The following is a 26,755-nucleotide window of genomic DNA, read 5'->3' as shown; positions in this document are numbered from 1 at the left end:
TCACATGCACTGAGCAACAGTGCCAGGTAACTTATTTAATCAAGGTGACGATGAAACATTTAAACATAAGCATACACTGTAACCTAAGTGAGCGACCTCTGTTTCCTTAAACAATCGAGGCATGGTGTAGGCAACATAAAGAGAGACACTTGTTCTGTTTTACACAGTCTTTGCTGTCTAAGCAGATCATACACAAAGTTAAGGCTAACCTTACATATTGTAGGCAAAGGCATTATCGGTAAACCATAAAAACAAGCCCATCAGTGTTGAGTACACCTTGGCTAAAATTTTAACACCTTTCGTGGCTTTCTTTAAACTCAAGTATTAAAAACTAAAGTAAATTAAGTCAACTTTCCAAGTTTCGCTCTTAGTATGCCTTTTCTTATGCTGGGACAGACTAACACTTTCCTTAAGGATGGAGCCCGGAGCGGCCATGTGGTCACAACAAATTTAATAGTAACACTCAGATGTTATTTCGGTTAACATGAAATGTGTTCTTCATTGCTGTCTTCAAGTGCATCAATAAATATTTTTAGTTTTTCAGTTTCCTTGATGGTAAATATTGATAGCCGTAATCCACTTAAACAAAAGCTCCTTGGGTTCTTCAATAAGTTGCAATAGTGTGAAGCAGTCTAGAGACCGTAAAAGTGAAAATCACTGCTTTAAGACAAAATTACTCTTTTTTTTTGATAGACAAAGGCATATGCACAGTTGTATTCCTTTGTCATTATTTCTCTTAAGTGTAGTCTAAACCATTCATATTAATTATATATTTTAGCCAAAGTTACTAAATTCTATTTCACAGAAAACTGGGGAGGATAATTGAGAGATGTCCTTCACAGGCAGGCATTTTAGCAGACCAGAAAGGCTTAACATTACATCTTTCTACCCCTGTGTCTCTTTTACTCCCTTTTAAAGTTGCAAAAATAAAACACATTCATTGACATGATCCAAAGGCATAGCTTCTCTATAACATATAAAAATAAGCAAAAATACATAAAATTAGAATTATACTTAGTATGGTAATCAGTGTTTCAGTATTCTATCTTATAAATTAGAATTACCCCAAAATTTTTAATTAACTAAATTTAATATAGGACCAAAGTTTATATTACTTAATGTTAAAAGAGAATCTGAAGCATATTAAAATTTTGAAAAGTTTATTTGATCAAAAATTGACTTGAATCTGGCAGCACCAAACCAGAAATGGTTAGCAGCATCCTACTGACAGGAGCTGGGGAAAGACTTGTATAGAGATGTGGAGGCAAAGAAGGGAATTATTTGAGTGGCTATAGCTTGAGCAGTTGCCTTATTTGGGAAAGCCTCGTTGGCTGTTTGTGGTTGATTGTCCTTAGGTTTTGATTTCTTGACCTTGAGGTATTTACAGGCTCAAGATTTGGTCTGCTATGTAGGCTGCTAAGGGTTTAGAGTCACCTCAGTCTGGTGGCCTCCTTGTTTAATTGGTTTAACACTAAAGATCCTAGAAACTGTCTTCACACTGGTGTACTGTAAAACACAATTAGTATCAATACAAAAAGTTTGTTAGAGAAATGATTCTGTTTGATTTGTCACAATTTACATTTTTTATAATCTTAAACATTATATAGGAGTAATCTTATTTTATTGGATCAGCAAACTTATTTAAGTTTAGGAAAAATAAACCCAAGTAGAATAAAATGTATGTTTGTATTATACTTAGCATGTATAATTAAGATACGACATAGTTGTTTTCATTAAACCAAAATTATTAAAGTAGTCTTAATTTCCAAACATATTAACTATTTGAATTTAAATTCTTAAAACCTTTCTGAATTGGTTATAATTTCAGCCACTGGACAAGAATAAATGCAGAAATACCAAAATCAATCTAGATTTCAAAGAGCTGTTCTCCTTCCTGGTGGGTGTGAAAATCTTAATTGATTTTTGCTCAAAATGGTCAAATAAGCAAGCAAGAAATAAAAGACTAATCAACCAGGTCCTCTGTTGTCTCTTACCCAAAGGAGAATTGATCTCTATTATCCCTTAGTTAATTTATATAGAACAGCAAGTGATCAGATCACAAAACCAAATTCCCAAGCGCTTCTTCCACTAATGGAGAATAATTTATCCATTAATGAAACAAAACAAAACGTAAACTAATAGGGAGGAATATTAAAATTAGAGAAACAAAGAGTCAGCAAAGTTCTGTTGCCACTTGGCATTCATCTCCGGGAGCCAGTACAAGGTGTGCCTGTGGAGTATACTCCTCAGGTGACGAAGATTACCTACCTCTGTCAGATGAATCTATTGGCATCTCAATGGAAGACTTCCAAAAGTGTTAAAAGATGCCTTTTTTATAACTCTTTTACTAATAGAAAATGAATATGCCTTAAAGATTTTATTTAACTCATTAATTAATGATAAGACCAGAATGCTGCTTTGGCCTGTTCAAAGGAGAATCCACAGAGCAGACCCATTGATGGAGCGTTGGGAGTGCCGAAATGGCTTTGCTAATACATACAAAGCTGGCTTTTTCCCCAGTGGGAGAAAGAAGTCAATTGAACCTCCACTGGACAGATTTTGCATTTCTATAGACAAGAATTATTTGCATTACTGTCAATTTTCTATAACTAAGAGAGTTGTAAAATAGCTCAAGGACAATGCAAAACATAAACCCCATAGAAGCAGATGACTCTGAAGGGTATGTGTGCTGAACAATGCGTAGGTTTCCCTTGAAGGCACCCAGTAATCTTTTGTTCTATTTAAAACTATTTCACAATTTTGCCCTCTAGCCTTGATTCTACGAGTAACTCTTTCTTATATTTGCTTTATCATATATCTATCCATTTCTCCATCCATCAACCTTATTTTGTTATTCATTACTAAATTAGTTGCAGATATCAATGCATGTCCTATTTTAAGGAGCTGTCCTGATTAATCAAGAGAATTATATTAGATATATTTTCCAATTCCCAATTTATAAGATCAGATAAGTAGATATGCTTACTCTTAATAATAAGATTGCTCTTGGGGCTGGCCTGGTGGTGCAGTGGTTAAGTTGGCACATTCCGCTTCGGTGGCCTAGGGTTCACTGGTTCAGATCCTGGGTGCGGACATGGCACCCCTTGGCAAGCCATGCTGTGGTAGGTGTCCCACATATAAAGTGGAGGAAGATGGGCACGGATGTTAGCTCAGGGCTAATCTTTCTCAAAATAATAATAATAAGATTGCTCTTTTCATCACTGTATTTCAGGCTAGGATCCTTTGTCACACCAGCCTGAACATGGCCTATCTATCTTGGCACTCATTAACACCATACTCTAGGGGAAGCTTGTCTCTCTTAGTTTCCATAGCTGGACCGTGTAAATGAACCTTTAGTCTTCTAGATTTGTCATCTGACATCTGCATGTCAGAGGGATATGGAAGTGTGATAGTCTTTTTTTTTGGATTGTTTTCATGCTTTCGGTATACTTTTCCTTTTTATTTAGACTTGCATTTTGGGTTTTGAATTTCCTTATAAAAACAGTTCCTCTTCCTCAGCCTGCGATGAGAGTTACTATCAAGCCTCTGGTTGACTTAACTGGCCAAGCCTTCCTTCACTCAGATCTGAGAGGGATCCTGTCCATGGCTCTCTTTTCTTCAGTGATATGAACAGATAAGCTATTGATAGAATAGGTTAATAGATTATATGAAAAAAATATATATATATATATATATGAAGTATATGTGTGTGTATACTTGTTTCCCGTTTTGCATTTATCCAATTATAATAAATGTTTAATAAATATTGTGTTGATTGCTTATTGTCTGCCAGGGACTGTTCTGGGTATTGTGGGAAAAGTAGAAAAGCAAACAGAAGTTCCTGCCCTCATGGAGTCTATATTCAATTTGTAAATGAGGGACAGAGATAGACAATAAATAAGAAAAGTAAATAAAGTAGACGGTGTGGTGAATGCTAAGAAAAAACCTAAGAGAAGGGACTAGTGATAGGCTGTGTTGGGGTAGGGCTGCAGTGTTAGCCGTGTGGCCTGGAGACAGCCGCCCTGAAGGCGACTCTTGAGTAAAGACCTAAAGGAGGTAAGAGAGTGAGCCTGTGGAATTCTGAGGAAGGAACATTCTGGGGAGAAGAAGCGGCAAATGCAGAGACCCTGGGCTGAGAGTATGCTTGCCGTGTTCAAGGAAAAGTGTGGCTGAAGCAGTGTGGGTGAAAGGGAGACCAGTAGGAGGGGAGGTCAGGAAAGGAAAGGGGCATCTTGTACAAGGCCTTTCACTCAGAGTGAGATGTGGAGCCGTTGGAGCCTTGGAGAGTAGGAGTGACATAGTCTAACTTGTGTTTTAATGGTTTGGCTCTGGCTCTGTGTTGAGTGTTGATTGAAGTCTCGAGGATTTTAGCAGGGAAACCATTGAAGGGGCTTTGACAGAAATCCATGTGAGATGGTGGGATGCTGGGAGTGAAGTTGATGAGAGCGGTCAGGTTCTAGGTACATCTGGAAGGTTGAGTTGATAGGGGTGTTGATGGATTAGACATGGGGTATGAGAAAAAAGTAGAGTCCAAAATGATGAAAATGCTTTTGACCTGAGCAAGAATGGAATTGCCATTCACAAGTGAAGCTGTGGAAGGAGTAGGTTTTGGAGAGAAGATCAATAGTTTAATTGTTTTCTTTCATTTTGATAAAATATATATAACATAAAATTTGCCATTTTGACTATTTTTTAGGGTATAATTCAGTGGCAGCACCCAGTGTTGTATATCCATCACCACTATCTATTTCCACTTCCAACTAAAACTCTGTACCCATTAGGCAGTAACTCCCCATTCCCCAGCCCACCCCTAACACCTGGTAACCTCTAATCTACTTTCTTTTTCTATGAATTTACCTCTTCTAGGTATTTCATATAAGTGGAACCATGCAATATTTGTCCTTTCGCATGTGGCTTATTTTACTTAGCATAATGTTTTCAAGTGTCATCCATGTTGTAGTATGTGACAACTTCAATACTTTTTATGGCTGAATAATAATATTCCATTGTATGTGTAGACCAAGTTTTTTCTATCCATTTACCTATTGATGGATGCTCAGGTTGTTTCCGCTTTTTGGCTATTGTGAATAATGATGTTATGAAAATTCTCATACAAGTATCTTAGCCCCTGTTTTCAATTCTTTTTGGTATATAACTAGGAATAAATTTACTGATTATATGGTAATTCTGTGTTTAACTTTTTGAGGAACCACCAAACTGTTTTCCACAATGGCTGCACCATTCTATATTCCAGCCAGCAGTGTACGAGCCTTCCAACTTCTCCATATCCTCATCAACATTTATTATTTTTCATGTTTTTGATTATAGCTAACCTACTACATATGAAGTGGTATCTCACTGAGGCTTTGTTTCGAATTTCTCTAATGTCTAGTTATATAGAGCTTTTCATGTGCTTATTAGCCATTTGCTTATCTTCTTTGGAGAAATGTCTATTCAAGTTATTTGCCCACTTTTAAAGTGGGTTGTTTCTTCTTTTTTTTTTGAGCTGTAGGAGTTCTTTATATATTTTGGGTATAAAACCCTTATCAGATGTATGATGGCAAATATTTTCTCCCATTCTATGAGTTACCTTTTCACTCTCTTGATAGTGTTCTTTGATGCATAAAAGTTTTTGCTTTTGATGAAGTCCAATTTATTTGTTTTTTATTTCTTGCCTGTACTTTTGGTGCCATATTTAAGGAACCATTAGCAAATCCAGTGTCATGAAGATTTTCCCCTGTGTTTTCTTCTAAGAGTTTTACAGCTTTAGCTGTTAAATTTAGGTCTTTGATGCATTTTTAGTTAATTTTTGCATATGCTATAATGTAAAGATACAACTTCATTCTTTTTGGTGTGGATATCTAGTCCTCCCAGCACGAATGATCTTGGCGCCTTGTAAAAATTAGATCGACCACAGATGACAGGGTTTATTTCTGGGCTTTCAGCTCTCTATTTAGATTTATCCTTATGCCAGGGCCATACCGTTTTGATTATAGTAGTTTTGTAGTAAGTTTTAAGATCAGGAAGTGGGAGACCTCCAACTTTATGGTTCTGTTTCAAGAGTGTTTTGGCTATTAGGGTTCCCTTGGAATTCCATGTGAATTTTAAGATAGGTTTTTCTGTTTCTGCAGAAAGCGCATGGGACTTGATAGGGAGTGCCTTGAGTCTGCTTTGAACAGTGCTGTCGCCTTCACACCATCAAGCCCTTCAGAGCGGGGGCACTGCGTGCCTTCCCGCTTCTTTAGGTCTTCTTTAATTTCTTTCACCAATGTTTTCAAAATTTTCAGTGTACAAGTCTTGTGTCTCCTTTGTTAATTTTATTCCTAAGTATTGTATTGTTTTTGATACTATTATAAATGAAATTTTCTTAATTTCCTTTTCTGATTGTTCATTGTTAATGTATAGAAATACAACTGATTCTTATGCACTGATTTTGTATCCCGCAACTTTGCTGAATTCGTTTATTAGTTCTGACAGTTTTTCTGGGTTCCTTTGGGCGTTCTGCTCATGAGCTCATCTCATTTGTGAATAGAGATAGGTTTACTTCTTCCCTTCCAATTTGGATGTCTTTTGTTTCTTTTCTTGCCTAATTGCCTGACTAGAACAGTATTTTAGCTTTGGACATGTCAAATTTGAGATCCTTTTAGACTTCCAAATGGAGATATCAAGTAAGCAGTCGAATATTTGAGTCTGGATGTCAGGAAGTAGGTTTACGCTAGAGATACGAAATTGGGAATTGTCAGCATGTGGCTGGTATGTAAACCACAAGGCCATGTGAGAGACCACCTCGAAAGTGCGTATAGGTAAGGAAGAGAGATTGTCTGAGGGTGACGTCATGGAAAAGAACCCAGCATTGTAGAAGTCAAGAGAATTTCCTTTTCCCGTTCCACTTCATCCCTTGGTCCTAGACTTCGGGCACTTCCCGTAGATGAAACCCTACCGGCTTCTTTTGGATGGTTCCACCGAAGAAAGTGGATGCCATGGAATGGGCTTCTGTTGGATTTTACTGGGGGCTGGCCACGTCACTGGGCCTGTCATTCAAGGATGACACTGAAGAGGAGGATTAGGTTTCATCCAGAATCTTACCCGATGCTTAGAGACTCCTACATAAAGGCCTTGTCTCCAGATCCAACCCAGGTTGCTGTGCTGCAATTGTTCCACTTGTGTCCAAAACAGATGACAGCTAATAAAGAATGTTCCTGAAGGATAAAAGTCAGGGCAGCGGTCATCTGTTAGTGGCTCCCCTGCCACTCTCTGAGTTCTTCAGTTTTTTTTTTTGAGGAAGATTAGCCCTGAGCTAACATCTGCTGTGAATCTTCCTCTTCTTGCTGAGGAAGACTGGCCCTGAGCTAACATCCGTGCCCATCTTCTTCTACTTTATATGTGGGATGTCTACCATAGCATAGCTTGCCAAGCAGTGCCATGTCCGCACCTTGGATCCAAACGGGTGAACCCCAGGCTGCCAGAGCGGAACATGTGCACTTAACTGCTGCGCCACTGGGCCGGCCCCTTTGTTTTGTTTTTTGGGGGGTGTTTAATATGCTTTTTGGTGAGGAATATTGGCCCTGAGCTAACATCTGTTGCCAATTTTCGTCTTTTTTTTTTCTCCCCAAAGCCCCAGTACTCAGCTGTATATCCTAGTTTTAGGTCATGCCAGTTCTTCTATGTGGAACACCACCACAGCATGGCTTGACGAGCGGTGTGTAGGTCTGCGCCCAGCTTCCAAACTGTTGAAGCCCAGGCCACCAAAACAGAGGACGCAAACTTAAGCACTCAGCCACGGGGCCAGCCTCCTGAGTTCTTCTTTTGAACATCTTTTTGGTTTATATTATCTCTTCATTCTCCTTCCTCTGCTTTCCCCAAGTACACCCATATGGTACACAAGTCCCTTCAGCTCCATCCTGTGTGTCCACCTGGGGTCCTTGGGATGCCTTTTTTTCCTCCTTCTCATTTGTCCATGAGGACCATTCAAGACACGAGTAAGTGTGGCGTGCTTAGTTCATGGTTATACTAAGCAATTGGTTGCATTTGAAGCATATCGTAAGAGTTGCAAAAGTATGTGAATAATGTGCATTTGCTTTTGTTTTTGAAAAAATTATAAATACACCCCCATAGAAACAACATTTGGCTGAATATATAACAAATTATTAAGCAATAGTTATTTTTGGCTGGTGGAATTACAGGGGAGTTTATATTTCTAATTATGTATGTCCAAAGCATTTAAGTTTTTTTGCCATCAGTGTGCATTTGTTATATAAGTAAAAAAATTTTAAAACTTTTATTTAAAAAAATTTACAATTCCGGTTAAAAGGAGATGCCAACACATACATAAGCAGTCCCATTATCTGTGCTTCCCTGTGCAAGGGATTAAAGAATTTGCTTGACCCATACAACAGAGGCACAAGCGTTATCACGTACATATGTCTGAGACAAGAACATAGTTGCCTAGAAGCCTTGGGAAAAATGGTTCTTAAGCCTTCAAAAAGATGCCTTTCTTACCCTTTCCTTCCTCGGAAGTCCATAAACAGGTTGGCACGTTTGGAGTTCCGCCAGCTTAACTAGTGGAACAGACTTCTGGAGGGAAACACTGTTTTGCTCTTCTGCTTCATGTCCTGTATTATTTTGGACTCGTTTAGGGATAGTATCTGAGTTTCTATCTCTTGGGCTGTTTTTTTTCCAGAAATACAAAGTTTTTTTTCTTTGATATATGCTTACGTGTTTACTTTTAAGTGATGTAACTTTTCAAAAAAAGTATTAAAGTTTATTTCTGTGGGAAAAAAATATTTTTTATATTTTTGACTGTTTTTTGTTCCTTCTCTTTTGAAATCTCTAGCCAACAAGAACATTAGTCATGACAAGCATGCCATCTGAGTAAGTACTCCTTGTTTTGATAACTTTCTGCTCAATATAAAATTTTAGGCTTTTCTTTCGTGTACTGTGATGCTGTGCTTTTGGGCAGCTCATAGATTTGTACTGTATCGCTGTTACTCTATATAATTAATATTGGAGTTAGAAGATCATTGGAAATAAAAAAAGATGGTTAAAAGACTGAACAGGTTAGCCCTGCAGGCTTTCTGTGTTGTGTAGACAGCATTAAGAGGGCTTAGGGATTTTCTGGTCCTCTTGCTTGCTTCATACCTGATGGCTCCGTGTGTCCACCACCCCCACTGCCTGAGTGTTCACTAAGTGGAGCGTCGCTGGCTGAAACATTCCCCTCAAAGGTCTCAAAGAAACACGGGTGGAAAGCTGTCTACAACTGTATTAAACCAAGCGTCTACACATTTGGTGGAAGAGTTAATAGCTTGCTGGCATGCTCTTATCATCTTCCTTAAACATTTAACACAATAAAGTACATCCAACAAAAACACAGCACTATATTTTTTGTAACAGATTTTTGAATTCCTGTTTAGAGGGGAAAACCGTCTTTTTTCTATCAATCATAGGTTTTAAGGATTTAAGACGTTCATCAAACCATTGGGATATTTCAGTGAAAAATAGGCCCCTAAAAGAGTGCACGTTTAGAACACTTTCTGTAGCAGGATCCTTTTCCTACCCATGGCATGAAGTTAAAAGGACTGATAATTCAAACACCATCATTAACTAGTGAAAAAAAGCACACTCACGATTTGCGTTAATGTCCTATGAAATATATTGGACATTCGAAATACTCTTAATACAGAAATGAATAGTCGATAGGCATATAGCATTTTTAAAAGTCTATATTTTTGCTCCAAATAAAAAAACATGAATAACTATTATTTTCTCACTCAAAGATTTGAAAATCAAACTTTTCATTTAGGCCACATTCTCTTTTTATTCTTTTTCCGCACATATACTTCTTGTCTGAAGTTACTAAGACCTAGACTTTCTGATGCTGTGTTGATTAGCCATGTCCTGAAAAAACACTTGTTGTTTATTAGCAAATCCAACAAATAGCTGGCAGCTGCCAGACTTGTAATGAGGAAAATCATAAATACAGCGAAATGAAGGGTTCTGGAGAGCATTTGGCTTAGAGGTTTTCACTTCTTTTTGCTTTTGTTTTCTTTGCCTTTCCCCTCCCAACTTTAATTTCCCACAATTCCAATAAGCACAGATCCTCTAGTTGAAGTGGTAATGGGATGGGGCCCAGGTCTTGACCCATTCGTCTTCTCTACCCTAGGTGTCTCTAGGAATTTAAAATTGTGATGTAGTTCAAGCCTTTCGTTTTATGAGGCTTGTGACTGACAAACCCAAGTTCACTGGAGATCCATGTGGCATAAAGTGGAAGGGAGATTATTGGAGGCAGTCTGTGTAAGCATGGACAAGAGCGGCCTTTTTCCCTTTGTAATGCAATTTCTGGAGAGGAGAGAATTTTCTTTCTTTCTGTCTTTCTTTTTTTTTAGTGAGGAAGATTGGCCCTGAGCGAACATCTGTGCCAATCTTCCTCTCTTCTGCATGTGGGATGCTACCACAGCGTGGCTTAATGAGCAGTGTGTACGTCTGCGCCCGGGATCCGAACCCTCAAATCTGGGGCTGCTGAAGCAGAGTGCACAAATTTAACTACTATGCCACCAGACTAGCCCCAAGAATTTTATTTCTTAACACGCTGTGTATTGTAGCTTAGAAAGCCCTACATACCCTTTGTATTTCACTGGGGAGTTCCAAAATTTGCTGGGAGAGAGGGAAAAGCAAGGTACAGAACTAAAGGGCTTAGAAAGGTGATCTTAAAAGCAAGAGAGGAAGGATGGAGAGTTATTTGGTGAGGAAGTTGGATAGGAAGAATATTTTAACAAAAAAGAAAGGTACTTAAGGCATTAATGAAATGACAGACCAGAAGATAAGCCATGATGAGCTATGTGAAAATAAGGAGCCTCTGCTCTAAGATTTGATCTGATGGTTTAATTAAAAAGGACTTTTTTCCCAGCTTGGTAGAAAAACTGTGTTTGACTCCCAATAAATGTTTTATTTTCAAAATAAAATAAGTGAATGAGAAGCTTTGTACTCACCATGTACAAATTGGTTAAAATAAACATAAGAAGCAAATAATTGGGGCTGGTCCAGTGGCGTAGTGGTTTAGTTCACAAGCTCTGCTTGAGTGGCCCAGGGTTCACGGGTTTGGATCTGGGGCGTAGACCTAAACACTACTCATCAAGCTATGCTGTGGCAGCATCCCACATGGAAAACAGAGGAATATTGGCACAGATGTTAGCTCAGTGACAAACTTCCTCAAGCAAAAAGAGGAAGATTGTCAACAGATGTTAGCTCAGGGCCAATCTTCTTCACCAAAAAAAAAGTAAATAGTTGCTGTGGTGGGCAGAGCACTAAGCTGGTCTCAGGAGGTCTTGTTTCTGGTGCTGACTGCAGTCCTACCCACAGGGTCTGGGGAAGCCATTTACAGCCTTGGGACCACAGTTCTCTCGGCCATTAAAATTGACAGTTGGAGTTTACAGCTAAAGTTTTTTTACTTCCCCAAATTTCAAGTCATTGACTGTAAAGAAATTAAGACATGAACACCATAGCTGAAATCAGCGTAGAATTTTAGCTTTCTAGGTTTTGAGTTTTTTATTCAATGTAATCAGCTCGCTATTCATGTGCAGAAAACATATTCATTTTGTTGATTTTTTTCTTCCTATTTAATAGAAAGCAGAACATCATCATCCAGGTTCTGAACAAATTGAAGGGCTTTTCCTTTGCCCCGGAAGTGTGTGAAACGACCACTCACGTGCTCGTGGGGAAGCCTGTGCGCACGCTGAATGTGCTGCTGGGAATCGCACGCGGCTGCTGGATTCTCTCTTACGAATGGGTGAGCAGTGATGTAAGCACAATGTGTGTCTCAGTTACGTATTCTAAGACAGAAGGCATTTTGATAGATTTGGTCCTCCGAGGTGGGGACCCTAAATTCATGCCGATGCACATCCTTGTCAGTTTGCACACTTTCCTGTGAGCGGTGAATGCTGTTCTGTCCTCGAACTCTTCTCCCTCTGGCTCATCAGCCTTCAGCCACTGCTGATCCCTCAGGCACAGGAGTCCCGTGGTGAGGACGGAGAGCAGGAGAAGGAGCCGCCTTCCAGATAAAGACCTCTCGGCCCCTGGCAGAAGCAGGGTCAGAGCAGACTCGGAATGAAAACACAGAATGCATGTTCTCACAGTCCAGTGCACTTTCTTCTGTGTTTGACCAAGAAATAGTGTGACCTATGTTAGCGATGGTTTAAAAAGCCAAAAGAATTCAGCGATTGTTTTTACAGATGGATTTACTTAGGATGAAACATGTTCATTTAATCCCATTTGGATATGTTTTATCTTACCCATATCTATCTGTAACATTACTTGCCCTTATTTCTGTGCATTAAAGGTAGTTTTCTGGGGGAAAAAAACATCATTTTCATTATTCATAAAAATTTAATTTGTTTCTTGTTCTTTCTATTTTTACTTCAATCGTCAACCGGTGTTCACCCTGAAACATTGCTGTCTGATGAGAGTGGCGTCATTTGTTACTTGTGTTAGTTTGTGTCTGCTAAGTATCCACCTTCCTTCCTCCTCCCACTAAGAATGTATTATATTAATACCGTGTTAATTTAAACCAGTGGAATTATAATTTGCAAGCAAACTACAGATGTTTTTAAGAACCACTGTGGTCTTTCCCGTGTCATAATTTAGCCCTGAAGCTCCCTGATACAAGAGATTTAAGACATTAGTGCTTAAAGTCATGAAGTGGAAAAGGTAGAAATTCCCTAACAAAGTAGTATTTGCATTGGTGGCAGTTGGGGAGTACTTTACCTAATTATCTATTGGTACTAATCCACATTGATTTGTATGAAATATCACTTATAACTCTAGCTTCCACGAATGACTACCCTGTTTTCTTTCCGTCCAATGTACAATGTCTCTGTATCTTCATCAGTCAGCTCTTCCTTCCCTCGTGCCTCAGAGGAAAAAATGTTCTTTATCTGTCACGAAGATACACATCTGTACTTGATTCTGTATCCAACCTATTCTTCTGGGACTTTGAGCAGACCAGAGAGGTCAGACATGAGACTCAGCATTCGCTGCCGCCCTTTGTAAGGACCGACTCCCTGGATGCCTCCATGTGTTTGCTCAGTGTACTGCCAGTATTCTCCCACTAATCGTGTGTAGAAACAGAACCGGAGGCAAATTTAGCTCACAGTCACTGTATGTGGGAGTCACCATTATCTGTGAGAAAGGCAGGAAGTAAAACCTGTCATTTAACAACCTTCTGGTGCTCAGACAGCACTGCCCACCTGGGCCTTCTGCCTGGAGGGAGGAACCTGGGCCATTCAGTCACATAAGTGAATGAATGATGTACAAGTGCAATAAGGCAAGAAAACGACATACAAGGCATTTAGGTTGGAGAGGAAGAAATGAAACTATCTCTGTTCGTAGACATGATTGTCCATGCAGGTAATCACAAGAAATCTACAAAAAGCTCCTAGAACTAATAAGTGAGTTCGGCAAATTGTCAGCCTACAAGGATACAACATGGAAATATTTAAGTATAAATCTAGCATAAAAATAGGTGCAGGATCTGTAGGCTGAAAACTACAAAACACTGATTTAAAAAAATCGAAGAACTAAATAAATGGAGAGACATACTGTGTTCATGAGTTGGAAGACTCCATGTGGTTAAAATGTCACTCCTCCCCAAAATGACCTGTAGATTTCACACATCACCAATCAAAATCTCAGGATGATTCTTTGAAGATATGGGCAAGCTGATTCTAAAATGTATGTATAGGGAAAAAGGAACTAGCATAACTAAAACCGTTTTGAAAAAGAAGCGCAAGGTTGGAGGACTAACACTGCCTGATTTTAAGGCGTCCTTTGAAGCTGCGGTAATCAAGACAACGTGGTATCAGTGGAAGGACAGACGTAATGGAACGGAACGGACAGTCCAGAAATAGAGCCGCACAGATATGGCCCGCTGGTTTTCACAAAGCTGCAGAGGCAATTCAGCAGAGAAAGGTCAGTCTTTCCGACAAACGGTGCTGGAGCAATTGGACATCTATGTGCAAAAAAAATGAACCTACCTCACCCTGCATACAGAAACTACCTCAAAACGGATCGGAGACTAACAGGCACAATGACAAAACTCTTAAAGGTAAACATAGGAGAAGAGTCTTCATGCCTTGGTTTAGGTAGAGTTCTTAGATACAACACCAAAAGCATGATGTGTAAGAGAAAAAAATTAATAAATTAGACATTATCAAAATTGAGAATTTTTACTCTGTGAAGAACATTATAAAGAGACCAGGAGAAAATATTTGCAAATCTCATCTGACAAAGAACTTACATCCAAAAATAAGAAAACAAACAACCCAAACAAAAATTGGCAAAAAAAAAAAATTTGAACACTTTATCAAAGATATACAGATGGCAAATAAGTACATGAAAACCTGCTCAACGTCACTTAAAACCATAATGAGACACCACTGCGTAGCTAGCAGAACGGCTAAACTATGAAATACGTTGACAGTCCTCTAGCAGGGATGCAGAGCATCTGGATTCTCACACACTGCTGGTGGGAATGGAGACGGTCCAACCACGCTGAGAAACGGCTTGGCAGTTTCACATGAAGTTAAATGTACACTTGCCATCTCACCCAGCAACCCCGGTCCTCAGTCATTTGTTTGGAGAGATGAAAGCTTATGCTCACACAAAAATCTGTACAGCAATGTCGTAGCAGCTTTGCTTGTAATCGCCCAAACCTGGAAACACGAATGTCCCTCAGTGGGTGAATGGATAAACAAACAGGTCCACTCCTCCAATGGAGCACTGCTCAGTGGTGAAGAGCAATGAGGAGACGTGCCACAACGTGGATGAACGTGGATGAATCCCTCTTGCACTGTGGGCTGACTGCCCGTGAGCCAGCTGGCCTCAGGGTAGGACTGTCCTCGGCTCCCTTAGGAGGACTGCCCCAAGCTCCACTTCCTCCAGATGCGCCACCTTCTCCCCACAGGACCCCAGGCCTCCAGGTGTTGGGCTGTTGGCCTTCCCAGGCAGTTCCTATAAAGTCAGCACTCCAGGTGCAGACTGTGAGGCGCCAGACTGCCACAATAAGGGAAAATCCCTAAGGCAGAAACAGTGTGTTTGAGGAACAGCAAGAAAGCTGATGGAGGAAGCCAAGAGAAAAAGAAGTAGATGAGACTAGAGAGCCAGATGGCGAAGGGAGCTGTGGCCGTGTCAAGTGTTTGGATTCTATTCTTTGTGTCGCGATAAACCGTGGGAAGCTTTCTATCAGGGGAGCAGGATGATCTGACTTGTGATTTTCAAAGGACGGTGGCTCACTATGGGGAGGCAGGAATGGCATCAGGGACCTGTTCTCAGGCTGTTGAGGTCAGCATTCAAGTGGGAGAAAACGGCAGCTTGGATTGGTGGCAGGAGGAGTGGAGGTGGCAAGTGGGGAGGAAGTGGCAGGAAGAGTGGAGTTGACAGGAGGGGAGGAGGTGGCAGAAGGAGTGGAGGTGGCAGGAGAGAAGGTGGCAGGAGGGGGAGGAGCTAGCAGGAGGGGAGGAGCTAGCAGGAGGGGAGGAGGTAGCAGGAGGAGTGGAGGTGGCAGAAGGAGTGGAGGTGGCAGGGGGGGAGGTGGCAGGTGGAGTGGAGATGGCAGGAGGACTGGAAGTGGCAGGAGGGGAGGAGGAGTGGAGGTGTCAGGAGGAGTAGAGGTGGCAGGGGGAGAGGTGGCAGGAGGGGGGGCAGGTGCCAGGAGGGGGGAGGTGTCAAGAGGAGTGGAGGTGTCAGGAGGGGAGGAGGTGGCAGGAGGAGTGGAGGTGGCAGGACGCTCTCCAATTTGGATAACATTGTGAGGGTCGAGTTCAAAGATTTTCTCATAGATGGGCTGGAGGTTGTGAGGGGAAACAGAGTTAGGGATAATTCTGAGTTTATTGACTTGAACAACTGCATAGTAGTTGGTAAGAAGATGATGATTTGTCAAAGACCCGTAATGATTTCAGAGTGATACTCTACAGCAGGGTTCCCTTTCCTCCTACCCACAAAGACAGATGTCATGAAGCCTGTAAGAGACACCAGTGCTGCGACAAGCCAAGGAGCACAAAGGATTGCCGGCAGCCACCAGAAGCTGGAGAGAGGCCGGGCCAGATTCTCCCTCCGCGCCTCCAAAGGAACCAGCCCTGCCAACAACGTGTTTCAGAACTGCTGGGCTGCAGAGCTGGCATGTTGATTGTAAACAAAAAGAAAGACAGTTGAGAAACAGACATTAAGAAAAAATTAAAGAAGAAATGCTTACAAAAAGAATAAAATAGATTGCCTCAGTTCTCCAACCATCCCGAAGCTGTTCATGTTCTTTCGTGGCGTGGGGCTCCCTGGGCGATGCTGGCCGGGAGCTCAGCCAACCTGCAGGGGGAGGACCAGCTGTGCGGACCTCCAGGACGAGAGAGGAGGCGAGACTGAGGGAGCTGAGGCCTGAAAGCCGCCCTCGGGGTTTTAGCTCTAGCAAGACAACGCTAATGTATTTTATATACCAGTATAGTGATTTTAAGTAGTGGTAAAGCAGCTGTCTCAAAATTTAATATTATTTTCCCCGTACTAACCCACTAATTAAGCCACAGGTTCTTCTGTAAGATATGACTTCTGAGAGGTTTGTATATTTTAATTACCTAATATCTCATATGTCCAATACCTTCTACTAGGAAGACAGAAATCGACAAATAGCTGTTCAGAGAGAAAGAATGGAGTGAAAAGGCGATTACTGTTTACATAATTACACTGAAAACACACATCCATACACATATGAAAATACATACATACATGTGTGCTCTAAGTCCCATATATTCCTATTTATTATCATCATTTATAATGTCCAAATTGGCAGTACATATACATTGAAGTTATTTTGAAGTAGAAGACCCTCAAAACTGTAACACAAGATCCAGGCCTCTGATCTTTTACCAGTTAGTAAGGTGATAACCTGAAACCAATAAGAAAATAATCCAGTACAGAATAAATGCCACGCTGCTCCCAGGGTTAGAGATTTCATGGACCGGAAGTTAACCTCCATCCTCACATAAAAAGGGATTAGATTCAGTTGAATTGCCTGAGTGCTGGGGACTTCCTAGCCAGGTGGCCTTAAGTAAGGTGCTCCATCTCACCAACCTGCAGTCCCTCGTTTGTGAAATGGAGCCGATGACAGTGTGTCCTTCATGGGATTGTGTGCAAGCTAAGAGTTAAACATGCACCGTGCTCATAATGGTGACTGGCGGAAAGTAAGAACTTAATAAATGTTAGCGTTACACCAGAAACAACAATGTATTAACTTCCCCCCAAAGAGCTATAAGAATCAATTACCATGTGCTGTAACCATAGTTTTATAAACAGAAAGAATGCATTAACCCTAAAATTAAAGATACTTTTGCTCTGGACCATTGATAACTTTGCCATGGACTAGTCCAGTCCATCCTAACACTGAGGGGTATCCATGAAAGCTCATGAATGCTGCTGGCACTTGCAGGAAAATAGGGTCTGTGGAGTCTGAATGATGGGGGGCCTTCACTGGGGAGGGGAACATGAGATGAGGCTGGGAACTTGGTATGGTCTTGGTAGACGATCGGAATGTGCCTGCATTTGTCCTTTAAGGGAACTCAGAAGAGTACCCTTCCTTCTCTGGAGATATTCAGTGTTATTTGAAACACCACTTCTCTTAAAGCCACCGTAGTACTGATTTTCGTCTATTTTAACTTTCTCCAAAACCATCAGACTATCACTGCAAGTGGTCACTCTCAGATTTTGAGTTGTGTATCTTTCTGTGAGAACAGCTACAGACATTGCTTTATGATGATGCCTAAACACTTCACTAAGTGAAATATCTGTTCCTGTAGTTGTGATGACTGTCAAATGTTTCCAGCAGGTGTTACATGTTTGTTGTTGATAATAGATTATTGCTGACCTAAGAAAAAAGAAGTTTAGAAATGGACTGAATCTCTTTCCCTGTTTATCTTCAGTCTTAAATAAGACAGATAATTGCTTCTTCTCACATGGCCTCTTCCATTAATTGTCTAAAGAAATTCAATCAGACAAACTTGGGAAACTTTTGAGAGAGAACAGTTGCCCCTGCCATTTATAAAGTCACTCTACATAATTTCTAAAGCTCAATGCACGATTTAATGCAACTTGTGTATAACTTTAGATATGAACTTCACAGGTTGCGCTTTCTTTTGGGGTCAAGATTCAAAGTGTCCATGCTGTATACTTTAAGGATCCCTTTGTCTTTGTATAAAGGAATGATTCTCTCTCTCTGGGCCTCCTCCTTTTTCCTTGTCCCCAATGCAATTTGGGGGATTCTTAAAATATTCTCTTTGGCTAGCAGTGTAAATTTGCCTCCAAGAAAAACATTACTGAGAATGTTTTTATTTCAGGGTTTGTGTGGTATTCTCTGGAAATTTCTTGTAAAGGAGAGTTCTAGTAGTTCTTCAGAATTGGATGGTTGTATGTGGCCCAGTTAGGCATATCAAAAAGATTATGGTGATTGTATAACAAAATTCAGTTTGAATTTTCACTTAATCTTTTTTTTTTTTTTTAACTGTGTCGGCAATTTCTATGTGTTTACAGCAGTTCCTACCTCCATTGTTAGCGCTGCTGTTTTCAGCAAAGAGAATAACTTGTGCTTTTCCTGCTTCGTGACTGAATTGTCTGGCAGATACATAGAAATAGAAAACCGTGTCAGGAGTTGCTCTATTTCCTATTCGTGGGAGACAGGAAGTAACACAACAGAAAAATAAAGAAATCGACTTGACCAAAGTGTCCCTTTAGACTGAAGCTTTTTGTTGTATTGTGTTCTAGCATAGTGCTCTTTGAATTCTTTAGATACTCCTGTCTTTTGACCCTCACTTATTTGGTGTTTCCCACATTCTCCTCTGACTTATCTACAGTTCCCCTTTAGTTTTACACTACTCGTGTTCGGTGAAAGGCAGTGGAGTGCCTGTGACCTTCCCTTGCATATGACTCTGTCCACCCTTCTAAGATACAGCAGAGAAGTGAGGAGTGACTCAGCCTATATTCACATTATTGAAAAACGTTGATTCCAAACAGCTTATGAACAAGGCTTGATTCAGGGTTTTAAAGCTCAATCAGTTTAAATGCAGATAAAGAGTTTAGAAGCTAAGTCAGTCCTACAGCCAAATTTCAAGACAGTTAACTATTAACAAAAGGACAAAAAGCCACTTTATAATCAAGTGTTTCATAAATCAAAAAGTGATGTCATAATGAGTCAGTTTTCTTGATATAATGTGATTCAGTTTTGGCTTTCTCACATTGAATTCAGTAAGCGGTGAGTCTGATTTTATTGGCAGGAACACGGAATCTATGTTAGAGTTAGAATGAAACACGTAGCTCATGCCTCCCATGCCTCTTGTTTCACCCTGAAGAGTGCTCACTCTCCTGAATTATAACCAGTGGTAGAACCAGGCTGGAGTCTGGGTTTTTCACTGGTGTTCTAGTATATCACACTGCCTGCCTAAGACTCTTCAGAAGAATCATCTTGAAAACCATTCTCTTTTTTTACCTTACGTTGGCAGATTAACTTCTGTACACATTCTAAGAATAATTTGCAGACGCAAAGTACCTGGTATACCATATTTGACACCAGCGTTTTTGAGCTGTTTTCTTAAGTTCTCTCTAGCAAACATTTATTGGCTGCAACCATATGCTATGCATTGATGACGCCAAGCTGACTAGGATCCCCATCTTGGGTTTTTGAACCTTCATTGGCTGGATTCCACAGTTCTTTTTCCTCTGCTAAAGATTATACCTTGATAAAGTACTTATCCTTCAAAAAGCGTTTTCATACCCACGGTCTCATTGGATCCTTATGGAACATTTTTGCAGTAGAGAAGGACCCTGTTTGTGTCTAGTGATGGAGACACTAGGAAAAATAGCTTGTCTGACTTGAATGTGGATCTTTGGAAGTCTTGATAAAAGGCATTGTCCTAAGGAAGTGACTATAAATAGTACACCTAATTTATAAACTTTCATTATTAAAATAATGGATTCTGTTTGTGGACAGACATTTAACCTGTAGTACTTTGCTCCTTTCATTTGAGGTAGTTACTGAAAACTGCCCAAGGTCTTTCTCTGCAGAACCTCATGCAAGCTGCAGGAGAACTGACCCTTGGGACCACAGGAAGCAGGTGGTCCTATTTAGTCCCTCCACCCTCCCACTGCCATCCTTTTGTTCATCCTGGCAAGTCCCCAGGGTGTGCTTTTTCCATGGAGGCCCTGTGCTTTCCCAGTTACATAATCTATGATTGAAGGCAGATAGGAAAAAGTGATTGACCTGGAAAATTGAGGGCTTTGGTGTTGCCCTTCATGAAGACATTTGAAAAGATGCATGAACAGGACTGTGATTGTCATCTAGGAATGACTAGCAATGGAGTTTGAAGGAGTGAAAATTGTTTTTTAGAGCAAGAAGGCTGCAGAGGCACTCGGGAACACACCAATTGACTGTATTATGAATGAGGGTCCATCATCATTTTTGGAATTCGTATCTTTACGTTAGTAATTTGTTCTTTAATTTTGTAAAGGTGTTAGACAGAATCTACTTAATACACTTGGCATAGAAAAGCTAGTGCATGGGTCCTCAGGCTGAAACTTTGTATGGAAGAGAAATCTCTGAAGCACTTAGAACGAGAAGAAGAAGGATGGGCCTTTGGAGAGGACATAAGGGACCAAAGCTTGGCTCTGTAGGTCACGATCGTGAGTTTGGGAAACCACTGGAGTATTTTAACTAGAGAGTGACAGGCTTTTATCTCTGGCTTCTGTGTCGCGAATGGATTGCAGGGAGGTAAGAGCAGAAGCAGCGTGACCGACGGAGGCAACTGTGGTCGTCTAGGTGAGACATTATAATGGTTGTGACTGGGGTGGTGGATAGGTGGAGAGAAGAGATCAGATTGGTGTACTTTTTAGGAAGATCTAAGAGGATGTGATAAATGTGGTATGTGGGGATAGAGAAGTCAAGATGCTCCTACCTAAATTTTTTACTTGAACAACTGAGGGTAGATAGTGGTGTCACTTACTGAGGTGGGGAATACTAGGGGAGAAAAATGTTTGCAGGTTTGGGGTACAACAAAAAAATTCTGATATCTGTATATTGAGTGTGAGATCCCTATTAGACATTCAAGAAGAGACATCACATATCACATTAAATAGATATGTTTTTAGGGCAAATATTGGGACTGTAAATATTCATTTGGGAACCATTAGTGCATGGATGGTCTTTCAAGCCATAGTACCTAGGCAGTGAGTGCACAACGAGGAGAGGACTGAGGTTAGGACTAAGCCTGGGCTGTGCCAACATTGAGAAGTCAGGGAGGTGGAGGAGGAGCAAGGGCACCAAGGAGGAGGAGGCGGTGGCGTAGGCAGAACACTAGGAGAATGCGATGCTCAGCGGGAAGAGGAACTGTCTCAGGAAGGAGAGCATGTAGGTTGGATGCTGCTGAAAGGCTAATAAGGTGAAGACAGAGAAATGGGGGTTGGATTTGACTAGGTGGATGTTGTCAGACCTTGGAAACAGCAAGTTTAATGATGAGGACGGTTGAAGAGTGAGCGTCGGTAAAGAAGTGAAGCAGTGAGTGTGCAGAACTGTTTCTAGACCTCTTGCTGTGACTAGATCAGAGATACTGGTCTTGACGGCTAGCTGGGGCGATGTGAAACGTGATTCAAACCTTGTAGCATGGCCAGTGGAAAGACAGCATTTCTGGTGACTATTTGGCTTTATTATAATGAGTTGGGAGTGGTCTTGTGAAGCACCTAAAGCTAGTGGTTTAGTGGGGGGAAAAAAACTGGATTAAGGTTATGGTTATGTATATTAAAACAAAAGTTGCTATGTCTGGCAAACTGTTTAAATGGATACGGCTGAAAATGAGCAAATCACGTGATTCGCCCTTGTTCCGTACTTGTTGCTGCCTGTCCTTTTCAAAATATAGACTCCAGGGGCCACACTGCTTTTCATTTTGTTTGGTTTAACTTGGGACAACTGAGAAATAACGCGAGTTCTTAGTTTTTTTAAACTTCCAGTTATCTCTTCCTCGCCTCATGGTTGAGAACTCTAGGACCTCAACTTAATCCGTGCTGAATTGTATCACAAATTCAAAGCTCATTTTTAGAAAAAAACTTCAGCTGTGCCTAAAGGTACATCTATATTATGTAACCTCTGCAACTTTCTGTTGAGTTCCTGAGTTTTCACTTTGGTTTCTGACATCCCAGTGAAGCAGTTCTCACTTTAAATAACAGAATATTTTAATTGTAGGTTCTCATCAGAAAATTCAACCATGATTTGATTCTCCAGAACTTTTTGAAAATTGTCTTCAGCTATCCATCCTTTAGATAGCCATTGGGCATGTTGGGGACAGTGTTAACTATCCATTCTTTTAGGTTTCTAAGCTCTCTTCCTGAGTCAAAATAAATTGCCAAGAAACATCATACTTGAACTCTATTAGTGCCTGTGTAAGTATCCTCTGTGAATCAGGCTTCAGTGATAATATTAGATTTTGGAGAGAACTGATATAAGAAATACTGGACTTTAGAAAACTGTTGAACATTTTTTAAAACTGTAATTGATAATAGTGTACATTTTGCTGTCTGATACTTTCTCTGTATGATCCACAGAGGACATTTCTCCTAAAATTCGTTGCCCTGAACGTTCTCAACAGAAAAGGTTTTGGGCTTTTCTTTACTCGAAAATGAGAAATGCATAACTAAAAGTGATTTTGTCAACTGATGATAACAGCTTGCCTTAGGTGTGTGATACATATCTTTCTTAGTTCTTTTTTATTGTTCTTTTTTCTTTTGAAAGAAAGTTCCCCTGCTTGAACATTAAAGTTCTGCGTCCTAATAATTGATCAAACACTGATGGTTCTCAGGTAGCACACAAACATACAGACATTAGCCTTGACACATATGCGGTTGTGTGACCTCTGGTTGTTGGCTATCATGAGGCTGGGGCAGGATGAAGTGCTCTCGTCCTTGCCATGATCCTTCCTGCCCTTCCGCAGCAGGCTGCCCACCCTTTGCCCTGTCACTCACATTCGGAGAGTATCCTTTGGTGAGTCAAGAAACACATCTCCACCAAACTTTGTTTCATGTAACTTTTTCTGTTTTTGGTTTTGTTGGATAACAACAAAACAAGAAAGAATAGTACACAAGCATTTAATGTTTCACACGGGTTTTTTTTTTCTTTGTATGTGTTCCTAATATTCCGTGTACCCCTTGTTGAAATGGAACGTTTATTTCAGTTGTTAAATTGTAAACAGTATTTTTGGTAGTAAAACTTAGAGATAGCCAACCCTCCTTGCCACAAGGGACGGGGCGAAACAAAGAATGTTTCAAACATTAGAGTAGTACCTTTTTAGCAGACACTGGTTATTCAGTGCTTACAGGTTCTTTGAGCACAGAGACTCCTCCTGTCCGTACATCCTTGGCCCAGGACCCAGGATGGAACGCAGAGCACAGCAGTTACTTGTTGAATGAATAAATAAGTAGCTGGATGACTACACATACATTTTATTTCTTTTAAAAATCTCAGAATGTCTTCTTGCCGCTGATAAGCTAGAAATGTCATATAAAAACACTGTACATGATTGTAAATTGCAAAAGTATCCATGTAGTTCATGTGTTTCTTGTTAAAATTCATTAAAGTAAAATGACCTGATGCTCATTTAAGAAAAAAATCTTTATAACTCAAATTCACGGAAAGAAGAAAAAACAGTGATTGCTCATAGTAGCCATAATATTTGGTTTATTGTCTGTGATGATAATAATAATTTCTGCTTTGTTTTCATACAGCGATGTGATGTTTCTGCTATTTATTTTAGTTACATTGGAATGTGTCATATTTATTTCTTTGTTTTCATTATGATAAGAGAAGTACGAGCTCGTGTTATTTATAAAGATGTTTGGGCTTCACATTTAAGTGTGTGGTGAAATGCTGGCTCACCCTCCTCTCTGCTTAGCAATGTGTAAAAAGAGGCTAATAGTGAACAGTGAAGCTCTAAAATCCAAGAAAAATCCGCTTTCATTTTTGTATGCTGGAAAATATTGGGTAAAATACGGACAGTATAAATCTAACGTAAATGCCTGTGTACTATACAGCTAAACTTTTTTTAAGAATATTCAAACATATATCAACATGCAGCTTCTTTTTCGTCTTACTATCAGTATTTAGTCTCTGTCAGTTAATATGAGGGAAAAGAGTTCTTAACTACTTATTTTTAGTACTTTATTGCTTATCCTCTCTGTCTTGGTTAAATAGGTGTGTTAAGGTTTTGGTTTCCAGCCACTTTCTTTTTTGAGACAGTTGGAGCAGAGCTTTCTCGACCTTAATAACGTGTGGATCCCCTGGGGATCTTATTAAAATGCAGATTCTGATGCAGAACGTCTGGGTCCCAAGCTGCTCCCTTTGTTGCAGCTCCCAGGTGATGTGCAGGCTGCTGGCCCGACCATCACGTGCTGAATAGGAAGGTGCTAGAGACCAGCCAGCCATATGTGGAGGTGGAGATGGGGCTGCTGCCAGATGGTGTTAGTCACATAGAAGATTAAAGATAGGGAGCTGCCTTGTGAAGAGATTTGCATATGCTCCCTCAGCTAGTCAGGACAATAATCCTTGGTGGAAACTGAGACTTGAATGGTTTAGTCACAGTGCTTGAAAATGGTGAGTTTTTAAGTTGAATTCAGCTTTTCCTCCACTTGTAGCCCATATTTATACTTTCCAGTGTCTACTTCCAGAGACAACCTAGAGAATGCTTTTATCTTCTACTGCAGTAAACTTTGATATATTCATTTCGTGTTTGCATACCACCTTAATTCATTTTTAAAAGGTTAATGGATACGAGAGTGAATTTTAATGCTAACCTTGCCCCTTACTAGCTCTGTGACAAGTGAAGCTGTTAAACTGTTTAAGCCTCAGTTTCCTTATCTGTAAAAAGACGGAAAGATCCTCTAAATAAAGTGCCCAGTAAGCACTCAATAAATGTTAATTACTGTGGTTATGGAACAAGCATTTTTTGACGTCTATCACCCATCTTCATTCAAATCATATCTTGAATGAACCTTGAAAACATTATGCCAAGTGAAAGAAGCCAATTCAAAAGGTCACACATTTTAGGGTTCCTTTCATATGATATATCCGAAATAGGCAAATTTGCAGACAGGAGGCTGATAGTAGTTAGCAGAGGGTGGAGTGGAAGGGAACATGAAGAAGAATTGCTTAATGGGTAGGGGGTGTGTTCCTGGGGTGATTAAAAAGTTTTGAAACTAGAAAGAGGTGATGGTTTCACAACATTGTGAATATACTAGATGCCGCTGAACTGTACACTTTAAAATGGTTAATTGTATATTATGTGAATTTCACCTCAATTTTAAAAAATCATAGATGGGAAATTGCCTCACTGAGGCAGTCATTACATCTACTGAATAGGTTTGTACTTTTAAAATAACTTTATGGAATTATAGAAAGCATTTCTCGATGTTCTGAGATGTGTTGGAAATACAGAGGAACGGCTTATTTTGGAACAAATATTATTGCCTTGAAATTTTGCCAGTTCAAGTTGGTCTTTTCGGAAGACTAGACCTCCTCTGTTTTCTGGCTCCAAAGTGTTCAGAACATAAGCACCCTATTATTTTGTTATTAAAAATTATACCATTGATAGCCCCAATTTTTTCTCTGGAAGTTTAACCTAGAAATAACTTCATTGCAACAACTATTTTTTTTAACTACATGGATACTTCTGTAATTTATAATGATGTTTAATGTTTTCATGTGACTGAAAGTTTAACTAACTTGCCTCTTGTCGCAAAAGTATGAAGAGATGGAGATTGGTTTAATTCAGTTGCCTGGGTTCTGTGTTCTTAACCAGCACATAATACTGTCTAGTTGTGCGAGAAACACAAATGCTATTATTCTCCCTCTAGAAAAAAATCAAAACGATGTACACAGTAGTAGATTCTCTTAAGGTGTTGTTGTTTGAGAAAATCCATTGTCTCATAACTGAGGCAAAGAATCTGTGTAATCTGATGAGAAAAATATTTGTAACTTGAGTTTTATAATTTTGTTGTTAGCTTAAAATAGCCGAAAATTAATAATTACTCTTTTTTTTTACTCCTGTATAGGAAAGAAGAGATTTGCAAATGTTGAATATATATTTCCCTACTCCTGTAAACTGTAACAACCAAATTTCTTACCACAGTGGGTGGAGGAAGGACAAGTAGTGTGCAGACTGGTGCAGACAGGCCCACTCTCTTTTCAGTGATGAAAGTAGAGGATAAAGGATAGTGTGGAACTATTTGAAATTAACGAGATTCCCATGGGTTAAATCTGTGGTGCAAGTTTCTGTCAGATTTGAGTTTTAATAAATCAGCTGTTCCGCACAATATAAAGTCTTTTGTATGCAAAGAATATTGTTGACGTTTCCCACAACGAGGGCCTCTTTTTTCCTTATCTGCTGTGTTCTCCCAAGTATTCTTGGTACCACAACTGCATGGAATTTAACAATTATGTATGGTAGGTGATATGCTCTGGAGACGGGTCCAAAAGCAATGATTGATTCGGCTGGCTATTTAGAAACTTGGAATAGACTTAATATTACAATTACAATAAGAAATTGTGAATGTTAATAAATGTTTTCAACACTATCAGTAGTGCTCTCAAGAGAGTGAAATCAGCTACATAGTACAGTTGTAATTTTCATATGGGTAGCAAATCTGTATCATCTGGGGTCATTTATTTTTTCAAGTGTTATCTAAAATCCCTCTTATA

General features: G+C 39.9%; 1 protein-coding gene across 15 annotated transcripts in view; it reads left to right on the top strand.

The window, feature by feature from the left end:
- Positions 1-26,755, top strand: part of MCPH1 (microcephalin 1) — a 233,978-nt gene that overhangs the window by 76,139 nt on the left and 131,084 nt on the right. For 9 of the 15 annotated variants that reach the window (XM_070598595.1, XM_070598597.1, XM_070598592.1 and 6 more), the window contains exons 10-11: positions 8,834-8,871; positions 11,620-11,782. In XM_070598595.1, the coding sequence (XP_070454696.1) occupies positions 8,834-8,871; positions 11,620-11,782 (201 nt within the window). Of the gene's footprint in view, positions 1-8,833; positions 8,872-11,619; positions 11,795-26,755 lie in introns of all 15 variants that reach the window. The other 6 variants (XM_070598596.1, XM_070598586.1, XM_070598584.1 and 3 more) reach the window with 1 other exon arrangement.

This window comes from Equus przewalskii, chromosome 28 (genome assembly GCF_037783145.1).
Source record: "Equus przewalskii isolate Varuska chromosome 28, EquPr2, whole genome shotgun sequence".
NCBI classification, from domain to species: domain Eukaryota; kingdom Metazoa; phylum Chordata; class Mammalia; order Perissodactyla; family Equidae; genus Equus; species Equus przewalskii.
The sequence above is the reverse complement of the archived record's forward strand: the minus strand, read 5'-3'. Positions and strand labels throughout refer to the sequence as shown.